Source organism: Symsagittifera roscoffensis, chromosome 9, assembly GCF_963678635.1.
Source record: "Symsagittifera roscoffensis chromosome 9, txSymRosc1.1, whole genome shotgun sequence".
NCBI classification, from domain to species: domain Eukaryota; kingdom Metazoa; phylum Xenacoelomorpha; order Acoela; family Convolutidae; genus Symsagittifera; species Symsagittifera roscoffensis.
In genome coordinates, this window is record NC_087070.1 from 7,290,144 (window position 1) to 7,307,635 (window position 17,492).

The window sequence follows — 17,492 nt, forward strand, 5'->3', positions numbered from 1 at the left end:
GTCACAAAATGAAGATTTTAATTAGCCTAAAGTATAAAAATCTCACCATACCCCGGATCATTTGACAAACAAAAATAAAGAAAAAGACGACCTCCCAGTCACCATGAAAATTGCCCCCAACAATTTTTTACGAAACTCAACCCACTTGTCAAAAAACTAATAAATAATTCGACCACACTAGAAAATCGCCTCAAACAGCAAAAAATATTCGACAAAGAGATCATTTCTTAAATGCTTTTCTCTCAAACAGTCGCTCAAATATTTATCAATTTTAAACATTTTTTTTCAATACTTCAAGTCTTTATAATCTTTCTTTTTGATATCATCGAATCTTTTCTAATAATCATAATAATTTTTTGTAACATTTTTTTAATTTTCTACACAATAATTGAACTATTCCTCCAACTTTCCAAAACCCTTGAATATATCCACAGGTACGATTTTAACAACTTGTCTAAATGATACGAACAATTTTCAGTAGAACTGATATTTTTTTATTGTTTGTAATTTTCATAACATTTCTATCATCCCTCATTTTGACAATATGTAAATGTATAAAGAAAGCAATCATTACATTTGCCCTAGCAACAATTTTTCTAATTCTTTTTTTAGAAGAATATTATAATAAACATAAACCCTCTCACTAAAGTAACAATTTAAAAATCCATCAAAAATTGCTACCCAACAGTCACAGAATCAGTCTTCACCGACATCATCCCAAGATAATCCAACACCACCTTCAACTACTCAAAACCCTCAAACATCTACACGAATTTCTTTTCAAGACAATCCATACACCTTTGAAGAAAGGCACGCTCGTTTATCTGAACCACTAGAACCAGTTCAACGACAAGCATCCCTAAGTGAACCAACATATAATCTTTACCCAACACTACCACAAGAACTAAGTAGAATACGAAACCTTAGTCAAAACCAAAACACAGCAGAAATAAATAGACAAATTATACATCCTCGACGAAATAGAAATTTTCAAACTCCCCGAGTTCATTTTGATATACCTCAATCCCCAACACAAACCACTCCAGAAAACACCACTGGTATCACACCAGAAACTCCTACACTTTTTTCACAACGAAGCACTTCAAGTCTACCTTCAGACTACTTAGGTTCAACACCAACATCTGAACAGATACGTGAAAATCCCTTTAACCCCCCAAACCTAACATCACGACTGCCATATTGGACTACAAATTCATTCACACAAGGTGAACCAAATTTAGTCAATGACCCCATAGATATTTCTACGGATACAACAACATCCTCATCACTACCAGAAACATTATCACTACCATCAACACCATCAATAAGTCAATTTTCACCACTACCCTTTAACTTAAATTTTCCAAATAATCTCGACGCCAGATATCGAGAACAATCATCAATAAATATTCCTTTAAGATTAGATTGGAATACATTCACAGCACCTCCACCACTATTTGGACAACATCAAGAAAGTAACCGCCTTCATAACTGGGCACTTAATAGATTACAATATCGCCAAGATATTCACAACGATATCCGTGATCACAATATTCAAATACTCCAACAAAACAGTTTACAATTAAAATTTGAAATCACAGTTAAGTTAAATAATATTACCCAACATCCCTACCCATTAAATCCACCTAACATAACAGCTCAATCACTACCACCACCGTTTATAACTACTGAAGTAATATACAAATACGACAGATACACTAAAAACACAATTGGTTACATTACATTTTATAATCCATACTCAGGATTATCATACACATGTATATTCTAAAATTATTAATTTTTCTCCAAACCCTTTTTCTAATAACCTCAAATCAAAATATAAACCCTTCCCCTCGTACAGGACCACAAGATTTATTAGTAACACATTACGATTGCGAAGAAAATGAACAAAAAACACTACATAAATATGCAATCAATCAGGTATCACAATGTGAAACAGAACCACAAGCTATAGAAACCACAGATATAATAGCAACACTCTATTCAAAAGCCCGAGCAACAACAGTTACAGGTTATAAATTCACAGCAACATTTTCCGAAAAGAAAGTACATTGTTCACAAGTCTCGAACGGAAACAAAAACCGACTTGACCATGAATCATTCTACCAAAGTAATATAGAACGTCTTTTACATCTCAATCCCGACGATTGTAAAAATGAATTACTTAGACTAAACATCACAAAAAATAAACGCTCCCAAAGAAAATTAGTTAATTTTCAAATTTTTTCAGACTCTGTACATCAATCACAACTTGAAAGACACCAAGGACATATAAGACTAGACGAAAAATACCCGTATAACGGCGCACACGGACGATTAACCTATGACCTACATGATAAACACTGGATACCACACATTGGTATAAATAACCCATCAAACTGCAAAGCAGACACAAAAAATAAAGGATACCAAGAAATAATGTTTTTCGATTGGAAAATACAACTCGAAAAAATACAACTCACACGAGATTTATCTGATAATACAATGATCTATCAAGGAATCCGACTACCTTGTAAAAATGATCAAGGATATTGCGACCCTACAACGAGAACACAAGCAACAATTGTTTGGTTCCCCGAAGACACATGTACAACATTTCAAGTAGCAAAAATACACGCTCGTATGATAAAATTTCACGAAAAATATTTCATACAATCAATTCCATATGAACAAGTCCATCCATCACGCAAACTAAGTTCCGATTTTCGAAACATAGACAATATAGAAAATAAATTGACACGTTTTCAAATATATCAAGAAACAGAACTTGCATGTAAATACAGGAATCCACTTCACAGAACACAATACTCTGAAATATTAGTTGAATATGAAAAAGGATTCGACATGACCACTGGTAAAGTAAAAATCGACCCATACGCCACAGGTCATCCTCTAAACGAAGGAACATCCTATATACCAGTTAATTTTGAAAAGAGCAACGGACAACCTGGTGGACATCTAAAACCTTATGACACCAGAAGCACACGCTTACAAGAATTATCACTAATGAATACTACATATTTTGGTAATATCCACTATGATATTCATTTGGATATGAAACTAGACTATACAATTAGCCGCATTTTTCAAGAAATGTCACTCTCTGAATTAGAAACACTACATCAACTATGCGAATTAGAACGAACACAAATACTACAATCACTTGCACTAGCAGTATTAAAAATACCCTACGCAGGATACTTATTATCAGGAAATAGATCAAATTTTTTAGACTACGAAGGAAACATCTTATGGTTTTATACTTGTACTAAAAAAGTATCACCACTATACGTTTTTGAAGATAAACGATGTTATAAAAGAATTCCTATCTTTTATAAGAATAAAGTACATTTCGTGGATACACTTTCACGAAGAACATATTTCTGGGATACCGCAGTCCCATGTGGATCAGAAAATAGCCACAATGTAGTACAACTAAACCCTGATGAAAACAAATATTATCTTCTCACTCCATATCCCACATTAATGCAATCACTCAAAAAATTTTCACCAGAAAGCATTCGCGCTATTGCTCGAAACCCAAATATAGACTTACAATCAATAGGAATCTATTCAAAATCAGATATTCAACATCACATTAGAACACAACAATTCCAAGAATTATTAACACAAATGGACACTATACAAAGACAATCAATAGACCAAAACTTACGCAAACTTGCAGAAACCGCAGGATTTGCCGATATCTACACACAAGACTATAGCGGATATTTTAAAGACATAAAAGATTATATATATCTAAACGGCGAAAAATACCGTCCCCAAGATATATCACCAATTAACATTTTTAGCTTTGTTACACTCAAAAATGAGATCCTAGATTTTCTAGGATGGCCCTACTACATCTTAGAAAAATTGACTATTTTATACGCAATGTTTAACTTTATTGGATTTCTTTTCTCACTCTTAAAAGGAATCTACAATACATGTGCTATACACACACAAGTAAACAGACAAGCAAGCGTAGCACGCATACTCTTTGCAGGATTTTTTGGAATTTTTTCCACATCTTTAAACAAAATTCTTTTAGACGCACAAATAAAAGGATATAACACAAAAATAACAACACGACAAAATACATACGACGAAGAACATAACAATGTCGACACACAGCCAACGGCACCACAATTACCACCCCTACCAAATAACCATCCACTATCCCTAGCCCCGCGAAATTTTAGAAATTTAGCAATCACACATAATCCAAATTTTCGACTCACCACATCACAAAGTCCCGTCCAACATATAATGACACATCCATCACAAGATGATAATACTTATGAACAAATTATTGAACAGCCCCATACCACCGCTTTTAAATCTCAAAATAATAATTTTTTTAGCCCACGATGAGCCGCCAACTTGGATCACTCCATCGATCAAATTCCCATCCAACCAACCTTACCTCTTCAATCCCAATAATACCACTTTTTGCTTTTCCGCCACCCGATTTTCCATCTAGCAATGTAACATCAGGCATGAATTCCGACACTAACTCACAAATTTCAGTTTTATACTCCATTTCACAGCTAAATAACCCGAATATTGAAACCCCCGACGAATTTGCCGACTCAGAACCATCTCCATCCAATAATTTTCATAACCCTTCTCATTTTTCTCAACCTCCTTTTCAACCCATATTATCAAATAACCCTGACCCAATCACTCCTACACCCTCTTATGCTTCCCAAGTTACCCCAACCTACTCCTCATACCATTCTGACCAATCATCTCCAGACACCCCCCGAATCTCCCCAGAGCTAGACAATTTTATTACCCTCCAACAACAACCCTACCACCTTAACACCCCGACCATAAACCAAATCTCCTCCACTACAGATTCATCCAATCCCCCTACACCCTCTTCAAATTATACCGAATCATTAGCACCATCATCCACATCAACTGAATCCTCACTCAACACTAATAGAGCTTATCGCACTTTTAAAAGAAAGTTCCCCAACCATCCTTTCCCAGCAAAACCAGGAACAGCCCGAGAATACATCAACCACCCCCGACATACTAACACTAGAGAATTTTTAGCCATCACTTTACCCTCATTTCCACAATACACCTTAAACACCCCTCATGACGCTAACGAAACACGCAACTTTGTAGACGAATACGTTTTAATGCCCACTCTCTCTTGGACCTCATACTATCATTTCACTAACCCTCTTTGCTTACCTTTAACTAACACATCCATTGATATAGACCGAAACAAAGACATGCTATATCGACTAACTACACCACTCACCGCTAGACAATTTACTTACGTTGGATATAAAAAATCACTAAAAATACACACTGCACCTAGAGCTAACGAATACACACTAGAATACTATGATCACAACATCATCAGAGCTAACCAAGATCAATTCTTAGACGACGATCGCTTCGCTAACCCACAAATCACCGAGAAATTTTTCATCAAGACACCATATGTATTTACACTAAACATCTTCGACCGAAAGTTTGATCACATTATTTCAGAAGCACTAACAAGCACACAAGCGTACGAAAGTTTTAAAGAACGCTTCCAAATCTTTTCACTAACCTTTCATTTCCTTGCACCACACGAAAGAGATTTACACTGCTCACACGATATTATGTTGCGAACTAAACAAACACATACATACAGTTACTATCGTTTCATCCAAAATCACTTTGACCTCCACACACCCTCTAGACAACCACACCATCGCTTTCAATTCATCAATTCAAAATACACTTCACCGTATTTCCTAAATTTCACATATTGTATTAAAGATACTAACCTTCATGGTATTCTTCGTAATTATGACCCCATAACCCAAATGTATATTTTCTGCCCCATCACCAAGACCTTCAACGCAGAAGAATCCCGACCCTTCCTTATCCCGCACGAGTTTGTACAGCCTATAGAAATCCCCATTTTAGAATTCATCCACAACACTAAATTTAACCACAAGTTATATAACTTAATCCAAAACACACCTTATGAGTTTGCAGTAGGCACTGAAGAACTAACCACTATTAAGGCACTTCAATTGCTTTGGCCACTACTTCAAACTAAAAATATCATCCGCATCTTAGCTAAACTACTAACAACTTCAGAACTAATTCACGATATCTTCCCCCACGGTTTTTTCCCCGACGACTAACAGGTAAGTATGAACTAAATGAATATTACTAACTAATTAAAATATTGAAAAACTCACCATTCCTTATTCATGTTTTCTTTAGATTTTTAGCCTTCATCTTCAATCATCTGAAAAATTCACAAAAGAAAAATAAAAAATAGCAAACTTCTTCAAAACTATTTAAAACCCTATTTAACTTTTGCACCAACAATTAAATAAATATAATACCAATGCAGTAAATTAATTTATAAAATTTTCCCCTAAAAGCAGTAAATCTACATATGATGAAAATTTGTATCTTAAAATTCCCCCATTACTAGCAGTAAATTTCCAAATTCTATGCAGTAAATTAATAAAATGCAATTGCAGTACTAACCTTTTGATATTTTCATTCATTCGCACAGAAATTCTATCCACACTCGCACAGCTCGCCCACGAAGAATTGTTTAAAATAATGAATTTCAGTTTCAAGTTTTCACACTCAACAACTCTAACAAATAATAACAAGTTTCAAACTTTCCTTTAACCCGGTTGGAAAGGAATCATATACTAAACAAAACTAACCAACGCAGCTTACTAAATACCACAAATCATAAAATAACAGCATGACTAAGAAAAGGAAACCAACGGTACCCAAACCGGATTAACCCAGTTTAAAACTGGATAATTTATTCTTTTGAAGACTATTACAAAGTCTTAGAAAGAAATAATAAAACACAAAAAAGTCAAAAGACAAACCCATACCACAAACAATTTGCTTTTTGGAAAAAGTACATAACCAACAAAACATAAGTAAAACCACAACAAACCCAACATAAAATGTTGTCACATAACAGGACCCCTCATAAAAACCGCATGAAATCATACTCCCACACCTGGCCTAACCCACCAGGAAAGGACGTCCTGAGCATGCTCTATAGCCGGCCTAACCCACCGTGCTACATCCACGCTTTGTGACCACACCTTTATTTTTAATAAGAGCTACTCAAGGGTGAGTAACTCTTCAAAATAACCGAACTAAAACAAAAAGCTTTTGTGAAAACAACTAACTAAAATCATAATTAAAAAATATTAAATTAATAAAAGTTTTATAAAATGTAAAATCACATGATGCAATATATAGATCAGAATACAACACCAAGGACGAACATCAAAAGACAAGACGACCTCACTACACTCGAGAGAGAATGACCAACTACAATCGATATGCCGCTCACAATCACAACTCAAAGGATTTAGAGTACGACTTGACCTCGCAGAAAAGGACTTCATTGAACTAGACCAATGACCACCTCGATGTTCAAGTATACGTACAGATCCGAGTAACCAGGCATCCCCTCCACGCACAATCTCCACGCCATTCCCGAGCTAGATCAAACACAAAAGAAGTTCTCTCCGAAGAACAGAAAAACCTGACATAGCCAACCATTCTGAAACCAGAATTGATGCTGTTGCAGAGACTCAGTCGTTGTCACAAGAAGAACACAACGTCTTGTGTCCTCAATTCCAGATCCCTGGAACTTCCTTAACAAAAAGGAAACAAAAGAAAAATGATGTTCGCCGAATACCAACGTCCATCATCCATCCTTGAACTACAAAAGAACTGTTCTAAAAAACTCTGTAAAACCCGGATGGGTGGAACCTGATCTAAACTATATTTTATGATTGGATAAATTAAATGTTTTACCAATGTAAAGTATTTAATATTAACCAATCATGATCCATCTAACTAACAACCCACTTATTTGTAAGTGCTGAAGTTACTTGTAATTTCAGCACCAGAGAGATTTGAATTTAACTTAGAAATTAGTTGGACTCTCCCGAGCACTTCAGCAGCCGCAATAAACCAGTATACCCTAGATCTATTGAGCCTAGCAGAGACTAGTTAAACAACCTGAGACTAGATAGTATAAGAGTAAGATTAGGATCGGTATTAGACTAAGAAGTTGCACGAATCTATCCGGCCGAAAATAAGATAGCGTGACGAGCAGACGGTGTACCCTATCCGAAATTACTCTATGAGTTACACTCCAGGAATAACTCAGGAATTCAACTCAGTGATACAAGAGTTAACATTGAAGCTAAATTGATTAAAACTTTTTGCTTACATATTAGAACAAATTACTCGCAAAAAACTGACAGAACAAAAAATTAAGGTTTTCAATAAATACCTTTACAGCCCAAATTACAGTGCTGATTTAAATTATCCGGACGAAACGAACAAAACTTGAATTTTCAAACTCGTTTTTCTTAAATTGGGTTAAGATAAGACAAAAAGTGAAGAGAACAAAAGTTGCTTAGAATTTCACAAGAATTAATATAGTGCCATTTTTTCTCCGAAATTCTCAACAAAAATTTTACCCCAAAAATGGGTCATTTTGGCTTTTTTCAATTAATCAAGAATTACGCTGAAACTACTTTGTTAATTGATGGAGAATATATATCACTAGAAGCTTTTGGATTTTACTGGTTTTTGGAGATTTAACCCTTCTAAAACTTTGTTGGGCTGTGTTGGAAGCTTCTAGTGATATATATTCTCCATCAATTAACAAAATAGTTTCAGCGTAATTCTTGATTAATTGAAAAAAGTCAAAATGACCCATTTTTGAGGTAAAGTTTTTGTTGAGAATTTCGGAGAAAAAATGGCACCATATTATTTCTGGTAAAATTCCAAGCAACTTTTGTCTTCTTCACTTTTTGTCTAATCTTAACCCAATTTGAGAAAAACGCGTTTGAAAATTCAAGTTTTGTTCGTTTCGTCCGGATAATTTAAATCAGCATACTGTATAAATCAGTAACAAAGTAGCATGTTTTTTTTCCAGTTGGTCCAATTGGCAATTTACAAGAATCTATTTTCAAAAACGATGACAGGCAAAACGATAAATTTTCTGTTAACTTCAAGATGTCGATCAGATATGTTTCATCCTTTCTTCAGAAGTCGGAACAAAAAATTCCAAATAGAGAAATATCGCAGAAACTTTCGTGGATTCTTGACAGGAATTGTTTAAAAATATGATATCAGCATCATATTCAAAATTGTTCGATTAAATTAAACGATTTTTTTTTCAGAATTGTATGATTTAGAAAGGAAACTTCAAAATGGTATGCTGGGATTTGTTATACTATGCAGTTGGCGGTGCAGCAGTTGGTGCCGGCGCAATTTTTGCAGCGCCTATGGTGCTCACTGTTGCTGGCTTCACCAGTTCAGGAATTGCTGCTGGGTCTATTGCCGCGTCAATGCAAGGTACATTTATTATGAAAACATTTTGTTTCAGCTTTAGCGTTACTGAAACTACGATAAAATCAATTGACAGATTTATTGAGTTTTTAAATTCTAATGTTCTTTCCCCAAAAGTAAAATTGAGATCAGAAATAGATTTTGGAGGGGGGAATGGCCGTCCCCCTCTCCCTACTTTCTCAGTGATTCGACCCCGTGACGATGCAAAGGTTCCCCGTTTACTACTAATTTAAGACATCCATTTTAGACTTAACGAACCCAAAATTTTTCCTAGGGCGCCATTGGCGCCAATGCATACTAAATTTTGGGAGGAACGCACTTCAAAAATTTTGTGTAAGCACTTTTTAAAAAGTGCCTAAAACCGCGTTTGTTGGCCTGTGTTTTTTCAAAAAAATTGCCAACGGCGAACAAAATCTGGTCAAATTGGGAAAGTTTGATAAAGTCTAAAACACATTCTTCAATGAATATCTTTCATAATCCTTGATATGAGATCAGTCAGTCATGAGATATATCTGGAATTTACAGCATGTCTCGGAAAATTTTTATTGATAATTTTTGCTCTTAAAGATTGATCTAAGAATTGTTTTTTATACAATAATATATGATCTACTAATTGATATAAAATTCACAATGTAAATTTCACAAAATTTAATTGCAACCCATTCATTTAGATTTTTTGGATTGTTTAACGTCTTACGTAATCATACATTTCAGCTCATCTTCAATTAAAAAAATGGAGACATTTTCTTTGAAGGAAGTTTATCTTAAACACCAGGTAAGAATTGAAAAGACCAGTAAACTTGCCTCAACTTAATTTGGAAGGATTTAAATCTCTTCTTATGATTCGAAAAAAATAAGTACACGGTGTTTTCAAAACAAGTTCATTTTATAGGTTTACTCTTATTTCACAAATATTGAACTAATTCTTTTTGCGTTAGGCAGAAATTTGCCGAGCTCTGAGGATATAATTCACTGGGTTGAGTTATTTTTTTGTTCACGCATATTTCCGCGATTGAATGAATCCTCACTGCATTTTATGCTGCGCAAGCTACTACAGTGTTGTTTCAAACAACCAAATGAAATGAATTAAAGCAAAAATTTAAACCTATTTTTCTCATTTGTGGTTATATTTGGCCACAAAAAGCTGAGGATAAAAAGTGCGTTCAATTTCACCAGTTTTTGTATGGTGCAAATTTTACTGCAAAATTTTGAATCAAAATTGCACCTTTATGACAGTCGATTCATTTGGTCAAAATTAAGGAGGTAAACAGGGTCAATTGTAGTTACTCTTGCATCAATTAACATTGATTACCTATTTAATTTTGAACCAAACGAATTGGCACGTCTTCAGGTTATGATTTTGATTGAAAATTTTGCATCAAAAATTGCACCATAACAAGCTGGTAAGACTCCAAGCAAATTTTGCCAAAACCATTATATCGGGTTACTTGAAATCAGCACCATAGATGCTTGCACAGCACAAAATGCAGTAAAAATTCAATCAATCGCAAAAACATGCGTGAACAAAGAACAATTCAATTCAATAAATTATATCATCACAATTCGGCTAATTTTTGTTCGCAAAAGAATAATTCCAAAAACTTAAATGTTTGCGAATTGCGAGAGAATTTATTTTAAAAGAACTTTGAAATTAATCTGTAAGTTGCGCGTTAATTATTCTAAATGGAAGGAAAGTTTTCTTATCTCAAATCTCAAGATTCAGATTAGTTTCAAATATCCATATTGTTTTCTAGGCTGTCAGTTTTGAGCGGTCATTTTTGAAAACTCTAGCCGACTTGTAACAACCAATCGAATATAAAAACTATAATTTTTGCATACTCTAGCATAATTTATGTTTTGCACTTTTCTTTTTGAGTTTATTTGTAAAAAGGGTTAAATTGCTCCCTTTGCCACTCTTTAATACAAAAAAATCTTGATGATTAGCGGAGCTAATCAATGCACAGAAATATAAATAGTTTTGAGGAGGCGAGAAGATTTTTTAACATGGTCCCAAACTATTTTTTTCAATCAGTTCGGCTTTTTTAATAATTTTATTTAAAAGTCTACATATATATAAACCATTGAGAGCGGAAACTAGAATGTGGTTGGCTAATTATAGCCATTTTTTTCAAGCCATTTTTGGGCCTTTTTACTTATTGCGCCGAAAATCAATATTTTTTTCATCTTAAATGAAAATTTTCGAAAAATCTAATTCAAAATTTCCAATTCAAGATATTGAAACTTAAGTTTTGGGCGGAATCACTTAAAACTAAATTTTTGTTATGCCAATTTTAGAAGATTTTGACGCAAATTTGTGACCGGGATGTTTTTTCTCCGAAAAATTTCGAGTTCTTTTTAGGTATATGACGAATTTTTTCTACCATCTAAATGATATTGAATTGATGTCATTTTTTAAGTATTGGAACAAAAATTTGCAGATTATGGGTAGTTTAAAAAAAACCATTTGGCCAATTTGGGATAATTAATAGTGGTTAATTGCCAGTATTAACGTGTAACGTAAGCATTAAATTAAACCGTCTCAGTACTATTACAATATTCTACAAATTTTTGGATCCAAATAAAGCTTCACGCTAAAAGAAGTATAGACGTAGTTTTCATTTGGTGTCGGGGATCGGGGATGCAAAACGTAGAAAAAAAGGCTTTTTTTTCAGAAAGACTTTCAATGCTCTGTCGCGATTGGAGCTGAGATACCTGAAACGGCCTGCAGGACTCTTTTTGAACAAAAACAGTCTTTCTATCATTTAGTTTTTCCCATTGTAGCTGATCAAAGACAAAAATAAAGAAAAAAAAAGTTTTTTTATGGACAACATGTTTTGTGTATTTAGGAGCTGCAGTGACTAGTGGAAGCTTGTTTGCGGCTGCGCAGTCAGTAAGCGTCGTGGGGGTTTCAACGATGGCCGAGGTTGCGGCTGTCGCAGTTGGTTCTCTTGCTGGAACTGCTGTTGGCTGCTTAAACGACGCTTGCAATATCGAAAATGAATAAGTTAACAACGACATTGCAATCAAAATGACATCAGTGATTGAAGAAATATTCAGGACTGGTCCTTATTTTACTCATCTTTGATCAGACTTTGATTGTCCTGACGAATAATAAAATAGAAACGTGTTGACACAATAGTTTGCTTAACGGGAGAATTTGTTTCATTCAAATCGTAGCCAAATTTTAAAGCAAAATATACGAGGCAAAATGAAACCCAGAAATGATACACATGTTTTGATTACTTTTTGATTAACAATTTACCTCCTCATTTAAAAAAAACTAACTTGGGCTGTTGAGAATTTTGAATCAATTATTTTTCAGACAAGTTGCAGTTTTGTTCAGTTTGTCCTGATAATTAGAATCAGCATTTGGTTGTTCAATGGATTGGATCTTCCAACATCATCTCCTCGAAGAAGTTTTTTCTTAAAAGTTTACTGCTAAGTACAATTTTAAATGTTAAACATATACGCATTTTGCATTTTGTACCGAATGAATGTCTTCTCCCGTCTGCAATAAGGTGAAAAAGATTTGCATAACCCAACTAATTGTAGATTAGTTTGTCTCACTGTAATTACCGCGCTACCACGCCATCTAGAAAATTGTTATCATAAAATGATATAGACGTTTGTTTTGAAAGCTGCAATTTAAATTCCTTAAAACTGAGCTTTTCTAAAATCAGGCTAATTACAAAAATTATTGTCATCAATTGATCGTTATAAAACATTTTACTCCAATTTAATTGCAAAACAAAAGATTTTTTTCTGCCGTTTTCATCTAATTTCACGCTCTGTAAATATGTTCAATTTCAAGTTAGTTCAAGTTACTAAAAAAATGGATTTTAAATCTTACGAAATCCAAAACCCGTATGATCCCGGAAAAAATGTGCGAAGAAAATGTGTATGCATGTGTTGTGAGAAATTATAAAAGAGTTATTTGACTGAAGTTGGTATTAATATAAAATTGTCAGAGTTTGGTTGTCAAGTGATAAATTACCCCGAAATTAATTCAAATTGAAGTTTCTCAACATGATCTTTTGAGCAGCAATACAAACTTAGACCAACTCATATACCAACCCCAACCGACATTTATTCAAACCATGAGTTTGAGAAATATTTCGTGCTCCTCATTCCAGGCAAATATCGACGCTGTTTGCGTTGTGAGAAGAATCAACTGTTTAAAACGAAACTAGTATCTAAATTGTCTTATATACAACCTGGATTGTTTAATACACAAAAAATTGTAAACAACTCATTTTGATTTCTATTTTTATTAAACTGTCGAAGCGTATCGAAATATGCAAACTCAGCATGTGTTTAACATGAGGTTTCACATTTTTATATCCTTTAAACACGCGGTTTTCATTTCACGTGTTTATTTTTTACTCAATATCCTATAGAGTGCCAAGCAGTAAATGGTGGAGAGATAGGGGGGATATCGGGGGTCCTCTATATTTTGAGTTAAGTTATAGAGTTGCGGTACCGTCGGCTACGTATTAAGATTGTCAATTGGGAACATAATGTCAAAGTATAGAGATAGGTTGCAGATGTTGCCATGTATTAAGATACGAGGTTTGAGACGGTGAATTTTATATGATGAGTTTGGTCGTCCGAAATTCTCAAGTATTATGATTGGGAAAAGTTTACACTTAATAACATTCGGTTCAGTTATGTATTGAGATAACTTTGATTGTCTTCAAGATTAAGAAAGTAAAGCGTGTTTTTCAAACGGTTTTGCTGATAAGAAGCTATCAGTTTTAAGCAAACAATGCTAGAAACTAATCTTTTCACTCCTGTTTTTTTTTTATTTCATTGCCAAGTCTTGATCAGTATTCGAAGCTAAATGATGCCCAAAATTGGTTTACACGTTTTTCATCCAACACTTTTTGTCCAATCAATAACATATTTTACCTATTTAATTGGACCTTGAATGTTGAGAATGGTTACACAAAATCAATCCTGCTCTAATTTGAGTTGACTACTTGACACAATTTGCAATTTCGTTAAGTTCATCCTGATAAAAATCATTTGGTTCAACGGATTGGGATTGATTCTTTTTAACTATCACCCTTATCGAACCTATGTTTAAAACAATCGATTGAGTTATGATCTATTGGTTATACTCATAGAGTAATTTCAGATAAGGTACACCGTCTGCTCGTCACGCTATCTTTTTTTCGGCCGGATAGATTCGCGTAACTTCTTAGTCTAATACCAATCTTAATCTTACTCTTATATCTCCTAGTCTCAGTAGATCTAGTGTACACCGGTTTATGCGAGTTAGTTCCAGAACGAGAACAACTGTATTCTAAGCTTAATTCAAATTGCTCTGGTGCTGAAACTACAAGTAGTTTCAGCACTTACAAATAAGTGGGTTCCCGGGATGACCGAAACTCCTTATCATACAATTCCCATATAAGAGAAACTTCTTGTCATACAATTCCATACAATGCCATACGTACAGAACATTGTATGAAATCTCTATGATAAACATTTTTCCATAAATGAAAATTGTATGATAGATGTTTTTCCATAAAGCAAAAAGTTTGATTTTTCTTTCTTAATTTATTTCTGAAAAATTTTACGTTGTGTTTGCAGCCGAACACAAGTGACAAAGCCCTTGGTTACTCAAAGCACCAAAGGTTGGACGGTCTTTGCATTTATAATGCATAGAAAACGACCTGAGTTGGGCTGTCTTTCACAATTGATATAACAAAAGCAACAAACTTTTAGTTTTTGGCAAAATTTTTTAATGGTGATTATTTTAAATTTTTGAATTTTCAAATTATCAGACATTGATCAAGGCATACATTAACACCCCATACAAAAGAAATAGGAATTTTAAGCGTTTTTGAAAAAAAAATTTCAGTGAAGAAAGCTAATTTTATCGTATCCAGGACTACGTTATGCACACAAAATATTAATTTTTGCATGCAAAAAATTTTTTTCGAAAAATGTTTGTTTGCGTACGAAATTCGATTTGCGGTTGAAAAAAAAAAATTTTGGGCCAAATTTTCGAAATTACTTGAAAATTTTTCGAAATTACTTGAAAAATTACCCCAAAATTAATTCAAATTGAAGTTTCTTAACATGATCTTTTGAGCAGCAACACAATCTTACACCACCGTTATCGATCCTAACCAACTCAAATAGCAACCCCAGCCGACATTTATTCGAACCATGAATTTGATTGATATTTCGTGCTCCTCATCCCTGGCAAATGCCGACAGTAGATTCTACTGTATTACAAGCTATAGTAACCTGAGCGAAAGATTGATTCTTCAATAAGCTTAGTTTGAGAGCAAAGAATCGTAATTGGACTCTGCACCTTGAATTTGACCTCTATGGCGATGAATTGGAAAAGCGCGCAAAATATGGAAACCCCCCGGATTGGGAACCACTGGTCCGATCCTTATGAAAATGGTGGCTGACTAATAGAGATGATTTTAGCCGGGCATGCCATTTTCCAGACCCCGGATACTGATTTCCGAAAATGCAATTAGAACTTTTTGTAAACCGGTAACTAATGGTCAGAATGACTTCATATTGCAATATGTTGTAGCCCTAGGCGAGAGAAGTTCACCACCGGGATTTTGAACGCATCCGGTTATTACTTCCGGTTTTACGCCCTATGTAAACAAAACTTACTTTTCGTTGTTTCTCGACCTCTGATAATGCTAGGAGGCTGAAACTTGGGGGGATGGTAGGTTGGGGGAAGACCTATAATGTATTAATGTTTGGACCCAATCCGGCGGCTACGTCGGAAGCTATTAGCACTTGAAAATTGAATTAGGCTATTAACACCTGATAGTGATAATTGACTTGTGATTTTAATGCACCAATGTGAAGGGGGGCATACCAAGTAGGGGACCTCCTAGTGACCCAATCCTCTCCGAATCTTCCTATGGTGTGAAAATGGCAATTTAAGGTTAAAATATTAATTGACACGAACTTATCGAAAATATGGGAAGGGATGGTCCGATATGAATGAAACTTAGTGGGAATGATCTCCCATCGGAAATAAGACGTTTGGATGCGTTTGACCTCATTTGACCTCGGATGACCTCTAAGAGGTCATTTGGCATTTTTGACCCCAAGACCCCCGGAACCCCCTAAGAAGCGGTAAATTAGCATTGAAAGGACCCGTAAGGGGTACCTACCTACCTTGGGAGGTAAGTGGAGGCCCCTACATCAAGAATTTTTAGTTTTGACCTTTATACCCGAGCGAAAGTGATTTTCTGTAATTAGCAAACATTGGGGTCAGCTTAACTCATTCCACTTGGACTTTCGATAAGAACGACAAACAAGTAAAAATACAGCCCCGGGACAAAAATTGGGAACATCTATGGGGGGAAATGGGAATTTCGGGATGAAGATTTTATGAGAAGCCCCAGCATATTAAATAAATTCTTGTGGTGTTTTTTCGGATCAAAACGGACACGGGGAAGGGAATTACCCAGCCCTTGGACTTAGGGGAATAAAATTAAAAATGACCAAAAATGGAAACTTTTCAAGTATCACGGAAGTTAAATTCCCGGTTGTGTGAGAACTACCCAATTCATAGGAAAGGGAAAAAGTTACGAAGAACAAAAATAAAATCATGCAAGGATCATTTGTCATATACGATTGGGAGCTGATTTTGTAGTTGAACACAATGTTTGCTCGGTATGTCCTGATTAACTAAGTGCCACCCCGATGTTTAATTAAAGCTGACCTAATGATTGATTCAGCTGATAAGTCCTGAGTGGCAGCTAGCTAACTGAATGTTAGAAGGGATAGGGAACGACACGCCTCTGGCCGAACCGAAAGTAAATAAAGATAACGATACGCGATTAAGGCACAACCACCGAACTGGTGAGAACAGTGTTAGCTACTAGAGAGAGCAGTTGGTTTTCGTTAGTGAGAGAACAATTGGGCTGTGAGAGCGAACGGTTGGTTCTCAGTTAGTTAGAGAGAACAAGAGGAGACTTATAGAATTCAGACGGGTCCCGAGAGTGACTCGTGAAATTTTTAAAGTGAGTTCCCGACGCGAGATTTTTAGTGAAGCTTTGTGAAGCAAATTTGAAGAGTTGTTCAGAATTGTTTGTAAAGTG

The 17,492-nt window shown here is 34.9% G+C and overlaps 1 protein-coding gene across 1 annotated transcript; it reads left to right on the forward strand.

Moving 5' to 3' along the window:
• Positions 1 to 9,237: 9,237 nt before the first annotated feature.
• LOC134854234 (interferon alpha-inducible protein 27-like protein 2B) lies at positions 9,238 to 13,432 on the forward strand. Its single transcript, XM_063870410.1, has 2 exons — positions 9,238 to 9,408; positions 12,249 to 13,432. The coding sequence occupies exons 1-2, from the start codon at positions 9,264 to 9,266 to the stop codon at positions 12,404 to 12,406; spliced, it is 303 nt and encodes a 100-aa protein (XP_063726480.1). The 5' UTR covers positions 9,238 to 9,263; the 3' UTR covers positions 12,407 to 13,432.
• Positions 13,433 to 17,492: the final 4,060 nt, after the last annotated feature.

Coding starts and splice junctions, on each gene's coding strand:
- LOC134854234 (XM_063870410.1), top strand. CDS start 9,264: ATGGTATGCTGGGATTTGTTATACTATGCAGTTGGCGGTGCAGCAGTT. Junction 9,409..12,248: donor TATTGCCGCGTCAATGCAAG/GTACATTTATTA, acceptor TTGTGTATTTAG/GAGCTGCAGTGACTAGTGGA.